This window comes from Stegostoma tigrinum, chromosome 47, assembly GCF_030684315.1.
Source record: "Stegostoma tigrinum isolate sSteTig4 chromosome 47, sSteTig4.hap1, whole genome shotgun sequence".
Taxonomy (NCBI): domain Eukaryota; kingdom Metazoa; phylum Chordata; class Chondrichthyes; order Orectolobiformes; family Stegostomatidae; genus Stegostoma; species Stegostoma tigrinum.
The window spans coordinates 8924188-8940266 of record NC_081400.1 but is presented as its reverse complement, the minus strand read 5'-3'; the positions used below and the strand labels follow the sequence as shown (position 1 = coordinate 8940266).

Here is a 16079-nt window from a genome sequence, read left to right as displayed (position 1 = left end):
GACAGGGCTGTTAAGAAGGCATACAGTGTTTTAGCTTTTATTAATAGAGGGATCGAGTTCTGGAACCAAAAGGTTATGGTGAAGCTGTACAAAGCTCTGGTGCGGCCGCACTTGGAGTATTGTGTACAGTTCTGGTCACCGCATTAAGAAGGATGTGGAAGCTTTGGAAAAGGTGCAGAGGAGATTTACTAGGATGTTGCCTGGTATGGAGGGAAGGTCTTACGAGGAAAGGCTGAGGGATTTGAGGCTGTTTTCATTAGCGAGGTTGAGGTGACTTAATTGAAACACATAAAATAATCAGAGGGTTAGATAGGGTGGATAGGGAGAGCCTTTTTCCTAGGATGGTGACGGCGAGCATGAGGGGGCATAGCTTTAAATTGAGGGGTGAAAGATATAGGACAGATGTCAGAGGTAGTTTCTTTACTCAGAGTACTAAGGGAATGGAACGCTTTGCCTGCAACGGTAGTGGATTCGCCAACTTTAGGTACATTTAAGTCGTCACTGGATAAGCATATGGATGTACATGGAATAATGTAGGTTAGATGGGCTTGAGATCGGTATGACAGGTCGGCACAACATCGAGGGCTGAAGGGCCTGTACTGTGCTGTAATTTTCTATGTAATGGAAGGTCTGCTGTAGCTGCTTACAAACCCTTGGTCATGGACTCCTGTACTGCAGCATTCCCTGTACTTAAATAAATTGCAGTTTTTCTGCTTACATTTTTCCACATCAACCTCCATTTGCCAAATTTAGCCCACTTATTAAAAAAACTCTACACCTCTCTCAAGACTCATGTCTTCCTGAACTTCCTTTCCTTCCCATCTTTGTACCATTTACAACTTTACAAACAATCCATTTCGTGCTTTTAGCAAGTCTTTAACATACTTTGTGAAAACATGAGCCTCCAACACTAATCCCTGTTGCATATCACTCATTGCATCTGTCAATCTAAAATTAACCAATTACTCCTACTCCTGAGTTACCCCTCAGGAGTTTTTGAAATCTTTCTTCTATAACCTTAAACCTGTGCTCTCCGATTACAGTCTCCCCTACCTGGAGAAAAAGACCTTGGCTATTCACTCTATCCATGCCCCTCATGCCTTTATAAGCCTCTATAAGGTCACCCCTATTCAGCCTCCCCCTACAACTCAAACCGTCCAGTCCTGGCAACATCCTTGTAAATCTTTTCTGCACCCTCAAGTTTAACAACATCCTTTCCATAGAAGGAGGACCAGAATTGCATGCAATACTCCAAAAAAGTGGCCTCACCAATGTCCCTTACAGCTGCAACACGACAGTCCAACTACTATACTCAATGCAGTGGCCAATAAAGGCAAGTATACCAAACACTTTCTTCACCACCCTCAGCTACTCCACCTTCACTTGCACCCTAGGTCTCCTTGTTCGACAGCATTCTCCATGCCCTGGTTTGCCCTACCAAAATGCAACATCTCATATTTATCTAAATTGAACTCTGCGTGCCACTACTTGGCCCAATGACCCATCAGATCAAGATCCCATTGTATTTTTAGATAATCTTCTTCACTAGCCACCATACCACCTATTTTGGTGTTACCTGCAAACTTACTATCAAATGGCTTCCAGACAGGCAAGGACACCACATCTCTTTATCAATGCGGTGTATTACTTTCTTAAGGATCCCTAATAAATTAGTCAAACAGGAATTCCCTTTCACAAAACCATGTTGACTCAGCACAATTAAGAGCCCTGCTACAACCTCTTCAAGTGATTCCAGTACTTCCCTTTGACAGTTACTAAATTAAGTGGCCTGTTCCCTACTTTCTGTTTCTCTCCTTTCCTAAATAGAGGGTGGGGTGCCTATATGCTCTCCATACACTGTTCACTATCACATCAGGGAGTTGGAATGAAGAAATCTGGAGTTCAGTGACTGCAAACATGTGGATCAGAACTGTCTTAATCAGAGATACACAAGGTTGTTTGTAAATTCCTGGATAAATAGTCACTTCCCACAGAGATCCCTGAGAAATGGTCACTCACCTTACTCTGAGGGCCTTGCTCAGTGGTTGACCCAATTCTCCAGCACTGAAGGCCAGCTGCTCTGTACCGAGCACTCACTTGGTCTGCAGCTGTCTCAGACACCTCCAACACCAAACCCAGCTCCTCAGCAAACAACAGTTCAATCACTGTGAAACAAAAACACAGGAATGGAAAGTCAGTGCTGAGACGGCAAGTGTCCCTGCAATGCAGATAGAGGCCATTCAACCCATCAAGTCTGAACAGACCCTCCAAAGACTGTGCCAATCCTACCACCCTATCCATGTAACCCAACATTTGCCATAGGCAACCCACCTCGTGTGCACAACCCTGGATATCAGCATGGCCAATCAACCAAACCGGCACATGTTTGAACTGAGGTTGGGGGGGGGGGGGGGAGAAGAAGAGAAGCTGGAGCACCCAGAGGAAACCCACACAGACAATAGGAGAGTGCGCAAACTCCACACAGTTAACCCCAGTTCCCTGACAATGAGGCAATAATGCTAACCACTGAGGTGCCTCATCAGGTGAGAGGATTGGAGACTTTGGGACTTGAATACAGGATTCTGCAGGGAGAGAAGAGAGAGAGATAGTGGCCAGATGTCTCAATGGCACAACAAAATGAGGCATAGAGTGAGTGAGTCCTCAAAAATTCCCAAGAAATTCAATCTTTGTGGCTGACCAGAGAAAGGTTGCTGGTGCCCAAAAGGGGAAACAGAAACAGCAAGGAGCTGTTCCTACAATCGGAGATTCTGTAGTTCACTTGTGTTCCTCCAAGCACAGGTTCCCTCTCTCTTGCTCTTGTTGATCAAGATATTGAGAGATGGATTCTCTGCTTGGAGGAACAGCAACAGGCAGGACAGAAAGCTCTCTGCATTGGAGAAACTATAGGAGTTGTTCTAGTTCCTGCTGCTGTGACAAAGAGACTCAGGCCATATCGCCAATCACTGAGAAGTACAGAATAATACCCAGCTGGTCTCCTGGGTTCTGGGGCACAGCCATCTTAGCTCAAGGTCCCAAGGTTTTGGACTGGCACATCTCACTAACCCAACTAAGGCTAACTTAGCCTATTCTTATCTTGCGCTCTCTCACAATCTACGGATGGGATGGAAAAAAACAGTGCTGTGCCCCAGGAATATATGACAATTCAGCATTTATATAGGACCTTCAACATAATGAATGTGTTCCAAGATACTTTGCAAAAACACTAAAACAGAATAAGGTAATAAGCAGATCACCAACCAAATGACGAGGAGCTTGGACAAAGCGGTAGGTTTTAATGAATATCTTCAAAGAAGAAAGTGAAGCCAAGTTACCAAGAAGTGTGGGGAGGGAATTCCAGAGATTGGCATCTGGGTTATTGAAAGTATTGAAAGGTGGAGCAATTAAAATCAGGGACATACAAATGAGGTGTCAGCGTGTGTTGTAGGCTGGAGGAATTGCAGAGATGAGGAGGAGTCAGGCCATGGAGGGATTCAAAAACACATGCAGGTTTAAAACTAAAATGTCGCTTGGTTAGGAACCAACGTGGGGACACCAAGGACAGGGGTGACAGGAGAATGGAGTTTGCTATGATTCAAACAGCAGAGTTTTGGATGTTGTCTGATGGGGGAGTTTCGAATGCGAGGTCCAGCCAGGAATGTAATAGGCAGATCTGGAAGTAATGGAATATATGACAGAGGATTCAAGAACGTTGTGAATGGCAAGTGGGAAACAGAGCTGCAGGCTTCAGGTGGCTTTAGCCATGCTAATCATCATGAGAGTGGTGTCAACTCACCGCTGGCATCGCTGTTCGAAATGTCAAGCTCCATACCACAGTTTCCCGCAATGGCCATCTCAAGCAGACATGTGAGCAGTCCCCCGTCACTGACATCATGACCTGCACTCAGCATTCGCTCTGGGAAAGGGAAAAAGACGCTATGAGAAACTGTATAGTGCAAACACGTCAAAAGCCAGGCGCAGACTGTGGTACCCAGAACTCACCCTCCAGAAGCTGCTGGGTGACTCCGAAGCAGGAGACCAGATACTGTGGGCTGTCCATGTCTGGACACACATTTCCAAGCTGCGAATAGCACTGAGCCAATGCACCTCCTCCCATCCGGTACTGACCAGGAGTGACTGGGACATACAGGAGCTGCCCTGGAAAAACGACAGAGTATGTGACCACCCCTACAGTAAAGTTCAGACAAGATTTGTCCATGCTCTCCCTTACCTTTTTCAGGTATCCTCACTGCATACCCATACCCAGATATTCAGCACAAATCCCCATGTCAGAACTTGTATCCCAGGGCAGACACACTTGCCTGTTATACACCCAGTCCTCACACAGCACCTCCGTGCCATGTGATCTCACCCCATGCCCCTTGTACCTGCACCCTGCAAGCCTCACTTGTACCCTTATTCCACAACACCCACCCTCACCCCTGCACCTCAAGAATCTCACACTTGCGCCCAGCTCCAGCACTTCAACCCCATGCTCCCCAGAACCCTGACCCACACACCCTGTACCATAAACCCTGCCCTCAGCAAAACTGAGTCTGACTTCAGATCCAAATTTCACAGCCCCAACCATTGCCCCTTCCAATCCTTGTCTATGCTAATACTTGCCAGCCACAGGCTCTTTCCCTCCTTTCTAAAGTCTCTGTCAGCCCTGCGTTCTCAGCTCAGGACTACCACTAGCATCCCCATATTCTCACCTTGCGACCTAACCCTATCTTCCATGAACTCTCATCTCTCACCCCCAATATATTCGGCTCTGGGGCCACACCCCCACATATGCAGGTCTGCATCCCTGATCCTAACTCCCATTTTTACTCCCTCTCTGGGGCCTTGGCCCTCCCCATTTGTAGTCACACCCCAGGACCCTGACAACCCCTTCAATCCCAAGGCACATATTTCCCCTCAAAGCATCATCCATACCCTGTCCGTGGGGATTTTTCAAGTCGGGGGTCACAGTGCAGGTGATATCAGGACACACAGCGTAAACCGAGATCACAAGGGAGCCTGAAAACCAGAACTGAACATCAGTCAGAGCAGCAGAACAGTGAAGTTTCTGATAAATTGTGAGCTTGTAAGTTACATTAGGGCAGAAGCTGAAGAGAAAACAGAGTCAAAAGGGAAGCAAGAAAGAGGGTCAAAGTGAGAATCCGAAGGAATTGCAGATGTCCAAAGAGTTGGCACTGACATGATAGGTCAGAGATGAATTGGTGTCAAAGCCCATTTTTTTCTCCCCCCCTCACCTGGGGCCTTCACAGTCTCTTCCCCCACACGAGCGGCCATACTCAAAGAGTCCTTCCCACCATCAACTGCAACGCCGAGTTCAGACAAGGTGAGGCACATTGCCTTGCAGGCATCATACAGGGCAGCCCCCTCACCTGGCAACTTGGCAGGCCACATCCAGTTAGCGCTACACTTTACATCCTGGCACAGAGAGGACAACAAACATCAAACCCGGCACCAACAGATAAATAGTGTCCCACAGGCAGAACTAACTGTGGAAGAGGACATTCACAGCCCAGGGGGCAGGGATGGGGAATATTCACAGCCAGTGGGCTTGGGGCTAGGTAATAAGACCATAAGAAACAGAAACAGGAGTTGGTTACTTGAGCCTACTCTGTCATTCAATGGAATCATGGTTGATCCAGTATTCATCATTTACACCTCCACGCACTTTCCCTGTAAGCCTCAATTCACCTACTGGTCAAGAGACTATGCATCTCAGTCTTAAATACAACTCAAGGACTCTGTCCACTCTGTGGCAAAGAGTTCCAAAGACTCCACCCTCAGCGAAGAAATTCTTCCTTATTTCAGTCTTAAATTGGTGCCCCTTTAATCTGAGACTAAGCCCCTCTGATCCAAGACCCTCTATTAAAAGGCAATGTCCTCTCAGCATTTACCTTGTTAAGACCATTAAAGATCCTATATGTTGCAAAGGGATCACATCTCATTCTAAATTTCAACAAGCAGCGTCTCAAGTTATTTAATTTTGGCTCATAAGACAATTCCTCCATACCGGGGCCATCCCAGTGCACCTTCTCTTGACTACCTCCAATGAAATGATATATTTCTTTAAATAAGACGACCGAAACTACACTCAGTGCTCTGTGTGGCCTCAGGAGCAGTTTGTATAATTGCAATAAGACTTCTCCACTCAAGCTCCAAACCCTTTGAAATAAGGGCCAACATTCTATGAGCCCAATTACTGTCTCCATGTTAACTTGGTGTTTCATACACAAATAGCATTTGTGTTACTTTGCAGCCTTCTGCAACATTTCTCCACTTAAAGAATATTCTCATGGAATTCCAAGTGTCAAAACAGTCCATTCCGCCAAGTCCACACTGCCCCTCTGAAGAACATCCACCCAGATGCATTCCTATCCCTGATTGTTTCATGTCTAACCCACCTAACATAAACATCCCTGGGCACTATGGGCAATTTAGCATGGCCAAGCCACCTACTCTGCACATTTTCTTTTGACTTTGGGAGGAAACCAGAGTACCTGGAGAAAACCCATGCAGACACGGGAGAACGTGCAAACTCCACACAGACAGTCGCCAGGGGCTGGATTTGAACCCTGGCGTTGTGAGGCAACAGTGCTGACCACTGAGCTACCATGCCGCCGTTCTGTTCTTTAGTTCTTCAGTTCTTCACGCAAAATGGAGAACTTCACATTATCCCACATTAGACTCAATTTGCCAACTTTCTGCCCACTTACATATCAATGTAGCTGTAAACTTCATATCTCTCTTCTAACCTGCTTTTCCACCTACATTTACAGCCAGTGGGGCCAGGGACAGGGTATACTTGTAGCCAGTGGGGCCATTTGCTCATCTACAACCAGCATGGCCACAGGAACAAGGACTTACATTCGGTGAAGTTAAACACTCACGCTCAGTTCAGTCACACGTGCAAACATCAGGTTCGTTAGAGCTTCTCCAACAGCCATCCGAGCTCCTGCAGCAGGGTCAATCAGACCTTTGATTGGCTGTTCTCCGATTGCAGTGGCCGCTCCCACGGTGTCAAAGTAGGATAGAGCAACAACAGCAACATCAGCTAAAGGAGTGTGGAGAGGACCCACACACTGCTGCTGGGCAACCAGGCCAGTCACTGAGCGATCAACCTGTGGATCGAAACTGCAAGGGTCAGTGATAAGCATTAGCACCAACTCTGCCACCTTAAATCCTGTCCAATCAAAAATCTGTTCTGCACCTGACACCAACATCCAACCCAGACATCATTCCCAAACACCACTCTAAACCCTCGTACATCCAGACTCCACACTCAGCATCCTATGCTTACCAATGAATAGAAACAAAACTGGACAAGCCGCACAAATACTATCACGTTTATCTCAAGAGGGTTGGAATATAAAAGGAGCAATGTGCTTTTGAGGCTTTATAAAGCTCTAGTTAAGCCCCATTTAGAATAGTGTGTCCAATTTTGGGCCCCACACCTCAGGAAGGACATACTAGCCCTAGCGTGTCCAGCAGAGATTCACACCGATGATCCCTGGAGTGGTAGGTTTAACGTATGTTGAATGGCTAAGGATCCTGGGATTGTATTCATTAGAGTTTAGAAGGTTGAGGGGAGATCTAGTCGAAACTTACAAGATAATGTATGGTTTAGAAGGGGTGGACGCTGGGAAGTTGTTTCCGTTAGGCGGGGAGACTACGAGTCATAGGCACAGCCTTAGAATTAGAGGGGGTAAATCTAAAACTGAAATGAGACGACATTTCTCCAGCCAGGGAGTGGTGGGCTTGTGGAATTCATTGCCATGAAGTGTAGGGGAGGCCGGGACGTTGGATGCCTTACCGGCAGAGATTGACAAATTCTTGATCTCAGAAGGAATCAAGGGCTACGGGGAGAGTGCAGGGAAGTGGAGTTGAAATGCCCATCAGCCATGATTTAAATGGCAGAGTGGACTTGATGGGCCAAACGGTGTTACTTCCACTCCTATGTCTTATGGTCTTATGGCTAGCGAAGCAGGTCAGACACTAAGAATCTGGAGCAAGTAATTCATCTCCTGACACCCCGAAACCTGTCCGCCATCTACAAAGCACAAGCAGGGAATATGATGAAATACTCCCCACTTGCTAGGATGCAGCTCCAACTGTTATAACTCACCGGAGGTTTCGTGCTGGAAATCTGACCGACTACTCCAGGAGTGATCTCAAAAGTTAAAGTGTCAAAGATTGTAAAAGTCTTCAATATACCTATCTTTTAGATCCAAGTTCAGTAAGCACGAGCCAAGTTTTTGTCGTTACCAGAACACAGGAACAAGCTCTTTGGCTCACCAAGATAAAGTGTGAAGCTGGATGAACACAGCAGGCCAAGCAGCATCTCAGGAGCACAAAATCTGACGTTTTGGGCCAAGACCCTTCATCCCCCTGTCTGATGGGGTGAGGGTTCTGGAATAAATAGGGAGAGAGGGGGAGGCGGACCGAAGATGGAGAGAAAAGAACATAGGTGGAGAGGAGAGTATAGGAGGGGAGATTGGGAGGGGGATAGGTTAGTAGGTAGGAAATGGAGGTGCAGCTTGGGGTGGGAGGAAGGGATGGGTGAGAGGAAGAACAGGTTAGGGAGGCAGAGACATGCTGGGCTGGTTTTGGGATGCAGTGGGGGAAGGGGAGATTTTGAAGCTGGTGAAGTCCGCATTGATACCATTGGGCTGCAGGGTTCCCAAGCGGAATGAGTTGCTGTTCCTGCAACCTTCGGGTGGCATCATTGTGGCACCGCAGGAGGCCCATGATGGACATGTCATTTAAAGAATGGGAGGGGGAGTTGAAATGGTTTGCAACTGGGAGGTGCAGTTGTTTATTGCGAACTGAGCGGAGGTGTTCTGCAAAGCGGTCCCCAAGCCTCCGCTTGGTTTTCCCAATGTAGAGGAAGCCACACCGGGTACAATGGATACAGTATACCACATTGGCAGATGTGCAGGTGAACCTCTGCTTTATATGGCATGTCACTTGGGGCCTGGGATAGTGGTGAGGGAGGTGGTGAGGGGGCAAGTGTAGCACTTCCTGCGGTTGCAGGGGAAGGTGCCGGGTGTGGTGGGACTGGAGGGCAATGTGGAGCGAACAAGGGAGTCACAGAGAGAGTGGTCTCTCCGGAAAGCAGACAAGGGTGGGGATGGAAAAATGTCTTGGTGGTGGGGTCAGATTGTAGATGGCAGAAGTGTCGGAGGATGATGCGTTGTATCCGGAGGTTGGTGGGCTGGTGTGTGAGAACGAGGGAGATCCTCTTTGGGCGGTTGTGGCAGGGGCTGGGTGTGAGAGGGATATGTTGCAGGAAATGCGGGAGAAGTGGTCAAGGGTGTTCTCGACCACTGTGGGGGGAAAGCTGCTGTCCTTGAAGAACTTGGACATCTGGGATGTGCGGGAGGAGTGGAATGCCTCATCATGGGAGCAGATGCGGTGGAGGCAGAGGAATTGGGAATAGGGGATGGAATTTTTGCAGGACGGTGGGTGGGAGGTGTATTCTAGGTAGCTGTGGGAGTCGGTGGGCTTGAAATGGACATCAGTTACAAGCTGGTTGCCTGAGATGGAGACTGAGGTGTCCAGGAAGGTGAGGGATGTGCTGGAGATGGCCCAGGTGAACTGAAGGTAGGGGCGGAAGGTGTTGGTCAATTGGATGAACTGTTCGAGCTGCTCTGGGGAGCAAGAGGCAGTGCTGATACAGTCATCAATGTAATGGAGGAAGAAGTGGGGTTTGAGGCCTGTGTAGGTGCCGAAGAGGGACTGTTCCACGTAACCTACAAAGAGGCAGACATAGCTGGGGCCCATGCGGGTGCACATGGCCACCCCCTTTGTCTGTAGGAAGTGGGAGGAATCGAAAGAGAAGTTGTTGAGGGTGAGGACGAGTTCGGCTAGGCAGAGGAGGGTGTCGGTGGAGGGGGACTGGTCGGGCCTGTGGGACAGGAAGAAGCAGAGGGCCTTGAGGCCATCTGCATGCGGAATACAGGTGTATAGGGACTGGACGTCAATGGTGAAAATGAGATGTTGGGGGCCAGGGAATTGGAAGTTCTGGAGGAGGTGGAGGGCGTGGGTGGTGTCATGGACGTAGGTGGGGAGTTCCTGGACCAAAGGGGAGAAAATAGAGTCCAGATAGGTGGAGATGAGTTCGGTGGGGCAGGAACAGGCTGAGACAATGGGTCGACCAGGGCAGGCAGGTTTGTGGATTTTAGGAAGGAGATAGAAACGGGCCGTGCGGGGTTGAGACATTTTTCCATCCCTACCCTTGTCTGCTTTCCAGAGAGACCACTCTCTCCGTGACTCCCTTGTTCGCTCCACACTGCCCTGCAACCCCACCACCTTCCCCTGCAACTGCAGAAAATGCTACACTTGCCCCCACACCACCTCCCTCACCCCTATCCCAGGCCCCAAGATGACTTTCCATATTAAGCAGATGTTCATCTGCACATCTGCCAATGTGGTATACTGTATCCATTGTACCTGGTGTGGCTTCCTCTACATTGGGGAAACCAAGCGGAGGCTTGGGACCACTTTGCAGAACACCTCCGCTCGGTTCGCAATAAACAACTGCACCTCCCAATCATGAACCATTTCAACTCCCCCCTCCCATTCTTGAGATGACATGTCCATCATCGGCCTCCTGCTGTGCCACAATGATGCCACTCGAAGGTTGCAGGAACAGCAACTCATATTCCGCTTGGGAACCCTGCAGCACAATGGTATCAATGTGGACTTCACCAGCTTCAAAATCTCCCCTTCCCCCACCGCATCCCAAAACAGGCACAGTTCATCCCCTCCCCCCACTGCATCACACAACCAGCCCAGCTCTTCCCCTCCACCCACTGCATCCCAAAACCAGCCCAGCCCGTCTCTGCCTCCCTAACCTGTTCTTCCTCTCGCCCCAATTTCCTACCTACTAACCTGTCCATCTTCCCTGGACTGACCTGTCCCCTCACTTCCTCCCCACCCATCTTATTTTCTCTCCATCTTCAGTCCGCCTCCCCCTCTCTCCCTATTTATTCCAGAACCCTCACCCCAGACAGAGGGATGAAGGGTCTAGGCCCGAAACGTCAGCTTTTGTGCTCTTGAGATGCTGCTTGGCCTTGCTGTGTTCATCCAGCTCCACACTTTATTATCTTGGACTCTCCAGCATCTGTAGTTCCCATTATCTCTGATACTCTTTGGTTCACCATGTCTGCACCAACCACAATGCTATCCTAAACTGATCCCATCTGCCTGCACATCCCTCTATTCCCTGACTGTGTCTGTCTAAATGAAAACATTTCTAACATATCTGCTTCTACCATCTCCTCTGGTAAACGTTCCAGAACTGATCACCCTGTATATAAAAAAAACTTGCCTCACATCTCCTTTAAACTTTGCCCTTCTCACGTTAAATCTATGCCCCTAGAATTTGACATTTCCACCCTGATAATTAGACGAAACGTCCACCCCATCAAAAACTCAATTGTAATTACTTTAGATCGCCTCCCTTCCAACGTTCAAGTAAAAACAAAGTTTTCCAGCCTCTCCTTATCACTAATGCAATCACTCCTGCAACATTCTGGCAAATCTCTTTTATATCCTCTCCAAAACTTCCACATCCTTCATATAGTGTAGTAACCAGAACAACACAGAATACTCCAAACGCAACCTAACTAAAGTTTGATACAGCACAACATGATTGGCTCAACCAACCAAGGCAAGCATGCCACATGCTCCAACAGTCCTGCCACTTACTGCATATTTCCTATTGCATTTGACCTCTCACAATGCATCGTTTCATATGTGTCCTGACTAAATTCCACCTGCCGTTTCTCCGCCCAACTTCCAACTCATCTGTACCATGCTTGATCGTCAGACAACCTTCCTCACTATTCTCAACATCAATTTTCAAACAAACAATCTGTAAACTTCTAATCAGACCTTGAATTATCAGAATTAGATACATTTTCACCCAAATCATTTATGTACTTTACAAACAAGAGGTCCCAGCACTGATCCTTGCAGAATATCATTCGTCACATCTCTAACCTGAAAAATACCCCTCTACAACTGTCCTGTTTTCTATGACCAAGCTAATTTTGTATAACTCACCTAGGATCCCATGTAACTTCATCTTTTGGACCAGCCCACCACGACGGACCCTGTCAAATGCTTTAGTAAAGTCCAAGCAGACAGACAATAACCACAGCGCTCACCTTGTGTTCACCATTTCCTCAAAAAACTCAATCAAATTTGAGAGATAAGACCTCTCCTGCAAGAAGCCAAGTTAACTATCCCTAGTAACTTTCTTTTCACTGACACAAGGCTCACCAGCCTCCAATTGGTTCAATTATCACTTGTTTCCCTTCTTGAACAAAAGGGAGAACAGTGGCTAGTCTCTAGTATACTAGGACGTTGCCTGTGGCTAAAGAGCTTACAAAGATCTCAGTCAAGGTTCCTTCCTTGCCTCATTCAGTACTCTGGGATCGATCCTACAAAGCCCTTGGAATTTATCTAGCTTAAATGATTTTCATTATACTCAACACTGCCACTTTAACATCAACATGCCCCTCCTCAACCTTTTACCAACTGTTTTTCTTTTTGGTGAATATCAATGTGGCATTAAGAACGTCACCCACTTCCTCTGGCTCCTCACATAAATCTTCAACTTTGTTGGCTGGATCTATCCTTTCTCTAGCCACCTTCTTATAGAAAATTCATTCCTCAGTTCAATCAATCTATGCCAGCCACAATCCCAAACTAAACCAGTCCCACATCCTCGCAAACCTTTATTCACGTACTTATCCAAATGTCCTTTAAAAATGTATTAAATGCATCCACCACTTCCACTGGAAGTTCATTCCACATACAAACTATTCTGTATAAAAGGTCACCTGTCACGTCCTTTCTAAACCTGGCTCCTCTCATCTTAAAAGCATGACCCATAGTCTTGAATTCACCCACCACAGGGAAAGACACCAGCTATTCACCTTATCTACATCCCGTATGATTTTAAAAACCTCTATCAGGTCAGCCCTTAATCTCCTACACTCCAACGAAAAATGTCCTAATCTATCCAGCCTCTCCCTATAACTCACTGCTGATCCATCATAAAATGTGGTGTTCAATGACTCAACTAATAAAGCATCCCATGTACCTACCTAATCACCATACTCACCTGGCCTGCTGCCTTCGTGGACGTATGTACATGCATACCAAGGTCCTGCTGATACTCAATACTACCCATCAATGCTCCCTCATCTTACAATTTGTACCAAAGTGCATTGCTTCACACTAAGAATAAATCCCATCTCTGTAACTGTTCTGGCCACCTGATGAGCCTGTCTTGACTGCAGTCAAAAGTTTCCTCCTCGTTTTTTTACCACACTGATTTTTGTATTTACCGATGAATGTAAAAGGTTTTATGTATAGGTCATTAATGTACTACAAAAGCGCAAGTGACCCAGCACTGAACCTTGTGGCACACCACTAGATTCAGGCTTCAAGGCACAAAAATAACCTTCATCTTTTTGCTTCTTGTCACTATTCAAATTATCAAATTTACCAAATTGCCTTGGATTCCAAGCTCTTGGCCGGTCTGCCATGCAACACTAAGACTTTTGACAATGTAAAGTTCATCAGTTCTATGATCCTGACCCACACATCCAGTCAACGCTTTGTAACATGAAAAAAATTGACAATAGGATCTCCCCCTGACAAATCCATGTTGGTTATCCTTGATTAATTGTCTCCCCGAGAGGAGATAAGTTCTGTCTCAGAATTTTCCCTACCATTGATGTTAGGCATATTGGCCTATCACTCTCTGGTTTATCCCTCCCATCCTTTCGATCTTAATATACAGTTTAAAAAGTTTTAGGATTCTTCTTAATCCTACCTGTCAAGGAAATTTTATAGATCCTTTTAGTTTTCCAATTCCTTTTCTGCTTCTTCTTTATTCTTTAAGGGTCTTATCTAATTTCAGTTTCCTGAACCTTATACATGCTTCCTTTACTTTGACGAAAATTTCAATTTTACCTGTCGCCCAGGGTTCTTGAATCTTGCTATCATTATCTTTCTTCCTCACACAAAGATGCTGGTCCTGAATTCTGATCAACTGATGTTTAAAAGATGTCAGTTGCTGATTTATTCTCGAATAGTCGGCCCAACTTTAATTTCTCCAGTTCCGCCCAATACTGTGGTAATTAGCCTTCTGCCAAATTCATACTTTTACCTGAAACCTCATCTTTATCCATAACTATCTTAAGGCTTGGGACATGGTCACTGTTCCCAAAAAGGCCCTCACTGAAACTTCAATTATCTGGCCAAGCTCATTCCCTGGTATAATACCTACTATGACTTGTTCTCTATATACCTATGAGTTCAAGAATACACACCATCAATTCGACCGCATCTAAGTCTCTGGCACTGAGGGAACTCCAGTCAATGCTAGGGAAGTTAGAATCACCTATGACAAACATTAAGAATTACTACTGACAAATAATTTGATTCCGGCTACAAGTAAACAATTATGAACTGCTGACATACAACTCTACCAGCTATAACTCTAACATCCGACAAACTCCATAGACGCAGCCTTGCAGAAGGTACAGAGCAACTGGTTCACAAATGGCAAGGTCTCTAACTTATTGGTTAAAAATAACAGCGTACAGCAACCAGTGAGGAGAAACAAACTGGCTTTCTTCAGCCTTTAGGTCTTTGTCACTCCAGTAAAAAAGGACATTTTATATGGCTATTATCTCATCGACACCATCACGCTGTTCAACTACTGTGGAGCCAATCACGTTGTTGGTATGCAAAAGGCAGTCACCACTGTAGACCACTTAGCCACTTGTAGCCAGCCCCAATCTCATTTTGTACAACACACTTATGACAGGTGAGCCACAACTAAATCTCTCCTACTGTTTGAGTAAATGGCACCTACAATAAATGCTTGTAGCTTTTTTTTTTAAAACAAAAAAGGTGCAGGAACTCCTTTCACAATACTTTAAAGGAATCCTGTTCCCAATTTCAATCCACACAAATGTTGCAGAAAATTAAAAAGATACAAACTTTACAAAATAGAATTTAACAAGTATCTAGAACAAAGCAATTGTTTAACTGGCACCTCATCCACCACACTCAGCTTTCACTCCCTCCATCGTCAACACATGGTGGCAGCAATACATCCCTTCTGCAAGGATCACTGCAGCAACTCATCAACGCTCCTTTGACAGCACCTCCCAAATCTGCAACCTATACCACCCAGAAACACTAGGGCAGCAGATGCATGGAAATAGCACTACCCAAAAGTTCCTGCTCACTATCCTGGCTTGGAACCATGTTGCCATTCCATCACCATTGCTGGGGCAAAATCGTGGAACTCCATCTCAAAAGCACTGGGTGTACAAGAACGGCACCAGTACAAGACAGCAACTCATCACCATCTCTAGGGCAAAAACAGACAGGCAGTAAATGCCGGCCTTCGTAGAAATGACTGGAACAAAGACCTCTCCAAACATGAAACCTCATTCCCTTCTCCAGGACCAACCTCAAACAGCAACCAATTCAAAACTGGCGCACCTGAATCCCAGTTCAGTTCTATCCGAGCGACAATTCAGTCTCCCTGTCAAACAGGGAATAAAGTATCACTATGCAGGAAACCCTGCAAACCTCCAACTTGGAGCAAGCCTGCCCTATCCCCAGTGATATGGCTCCTGCATGTTTTACCTCAGACCCTCCTGATAGTTTTGTCACTCGTTTTATCAGAGCTCCTCACCTTATTGGTCAGATATCGCTTGCTTGCCACAGACGGCAATCGTAGTACACGGTTCAGAGCATCCCTCACTGTAAGATCGTCGGGAAGGACCAGAGGTTTAAGGTCAGGTTTTATACGGTTCAATGTGAACTCCTGCAGAAACAAAGACAGTGCAGAGTGAAGGGAAATGCTGGAAAACACCGACATTTGATGTAATATGCCTTTTTGTTAGTATGATGGGTGGAGGTGGTGTGGAGTGGAACAAAAAATGCAGAGAAACATGCCCTTTAACCAACTAAGATTGCGCCAACATGAGGCCTTTCTAAACTAAAAACCTTTTGCCTGAGATTCA

At 46.4% G+C, this 16079-nt stretch overlaps 1 protein-coding gene across 1 annotated transcript in view; it reads right to left on the bottom strand.

The window, feature by feature from the left end:
- Nucleotides 1-16079, bottom strand: part of pfas (phosphoribosylformylglycinamidine synthase) — a 72782-nt gene that overhangs the window by 12885 nt on the left and 43818 nt on the right. The window contains exons 17-23 of the mRNA XM_059643074.1: nucleotides 15749-15880; nucleotides 6906-7136; nucleotides 5256-5436; nucleotides 4936-5019; nucleotides 4000-4155; nucleotides 3794-3913; nucleotides 2020-2165 (exon numbers count right to left, since the gene is read on the bottom strand). Coding sequence (XP_059499057.1) covers nucleotides 2020-2165; nucleotides 3794-3913; nucleotides 4000-4155; nucleotides 4936-5019; nucleotides 5256-5436; nucleotides 6906-7136; nucleotides 15749-15880 — 1050 coding nt within the window. The remainder of the gene's footprint in view (nucleotides 1-2019; nucleotides 2166-3793; nucleotides 3914-3999; nucleotides 4156-4935; nucleotides 5020-5255; nucleotides 5437-6905; nucleotides 7137-15748; nucleotides 15881-16079) is intronic.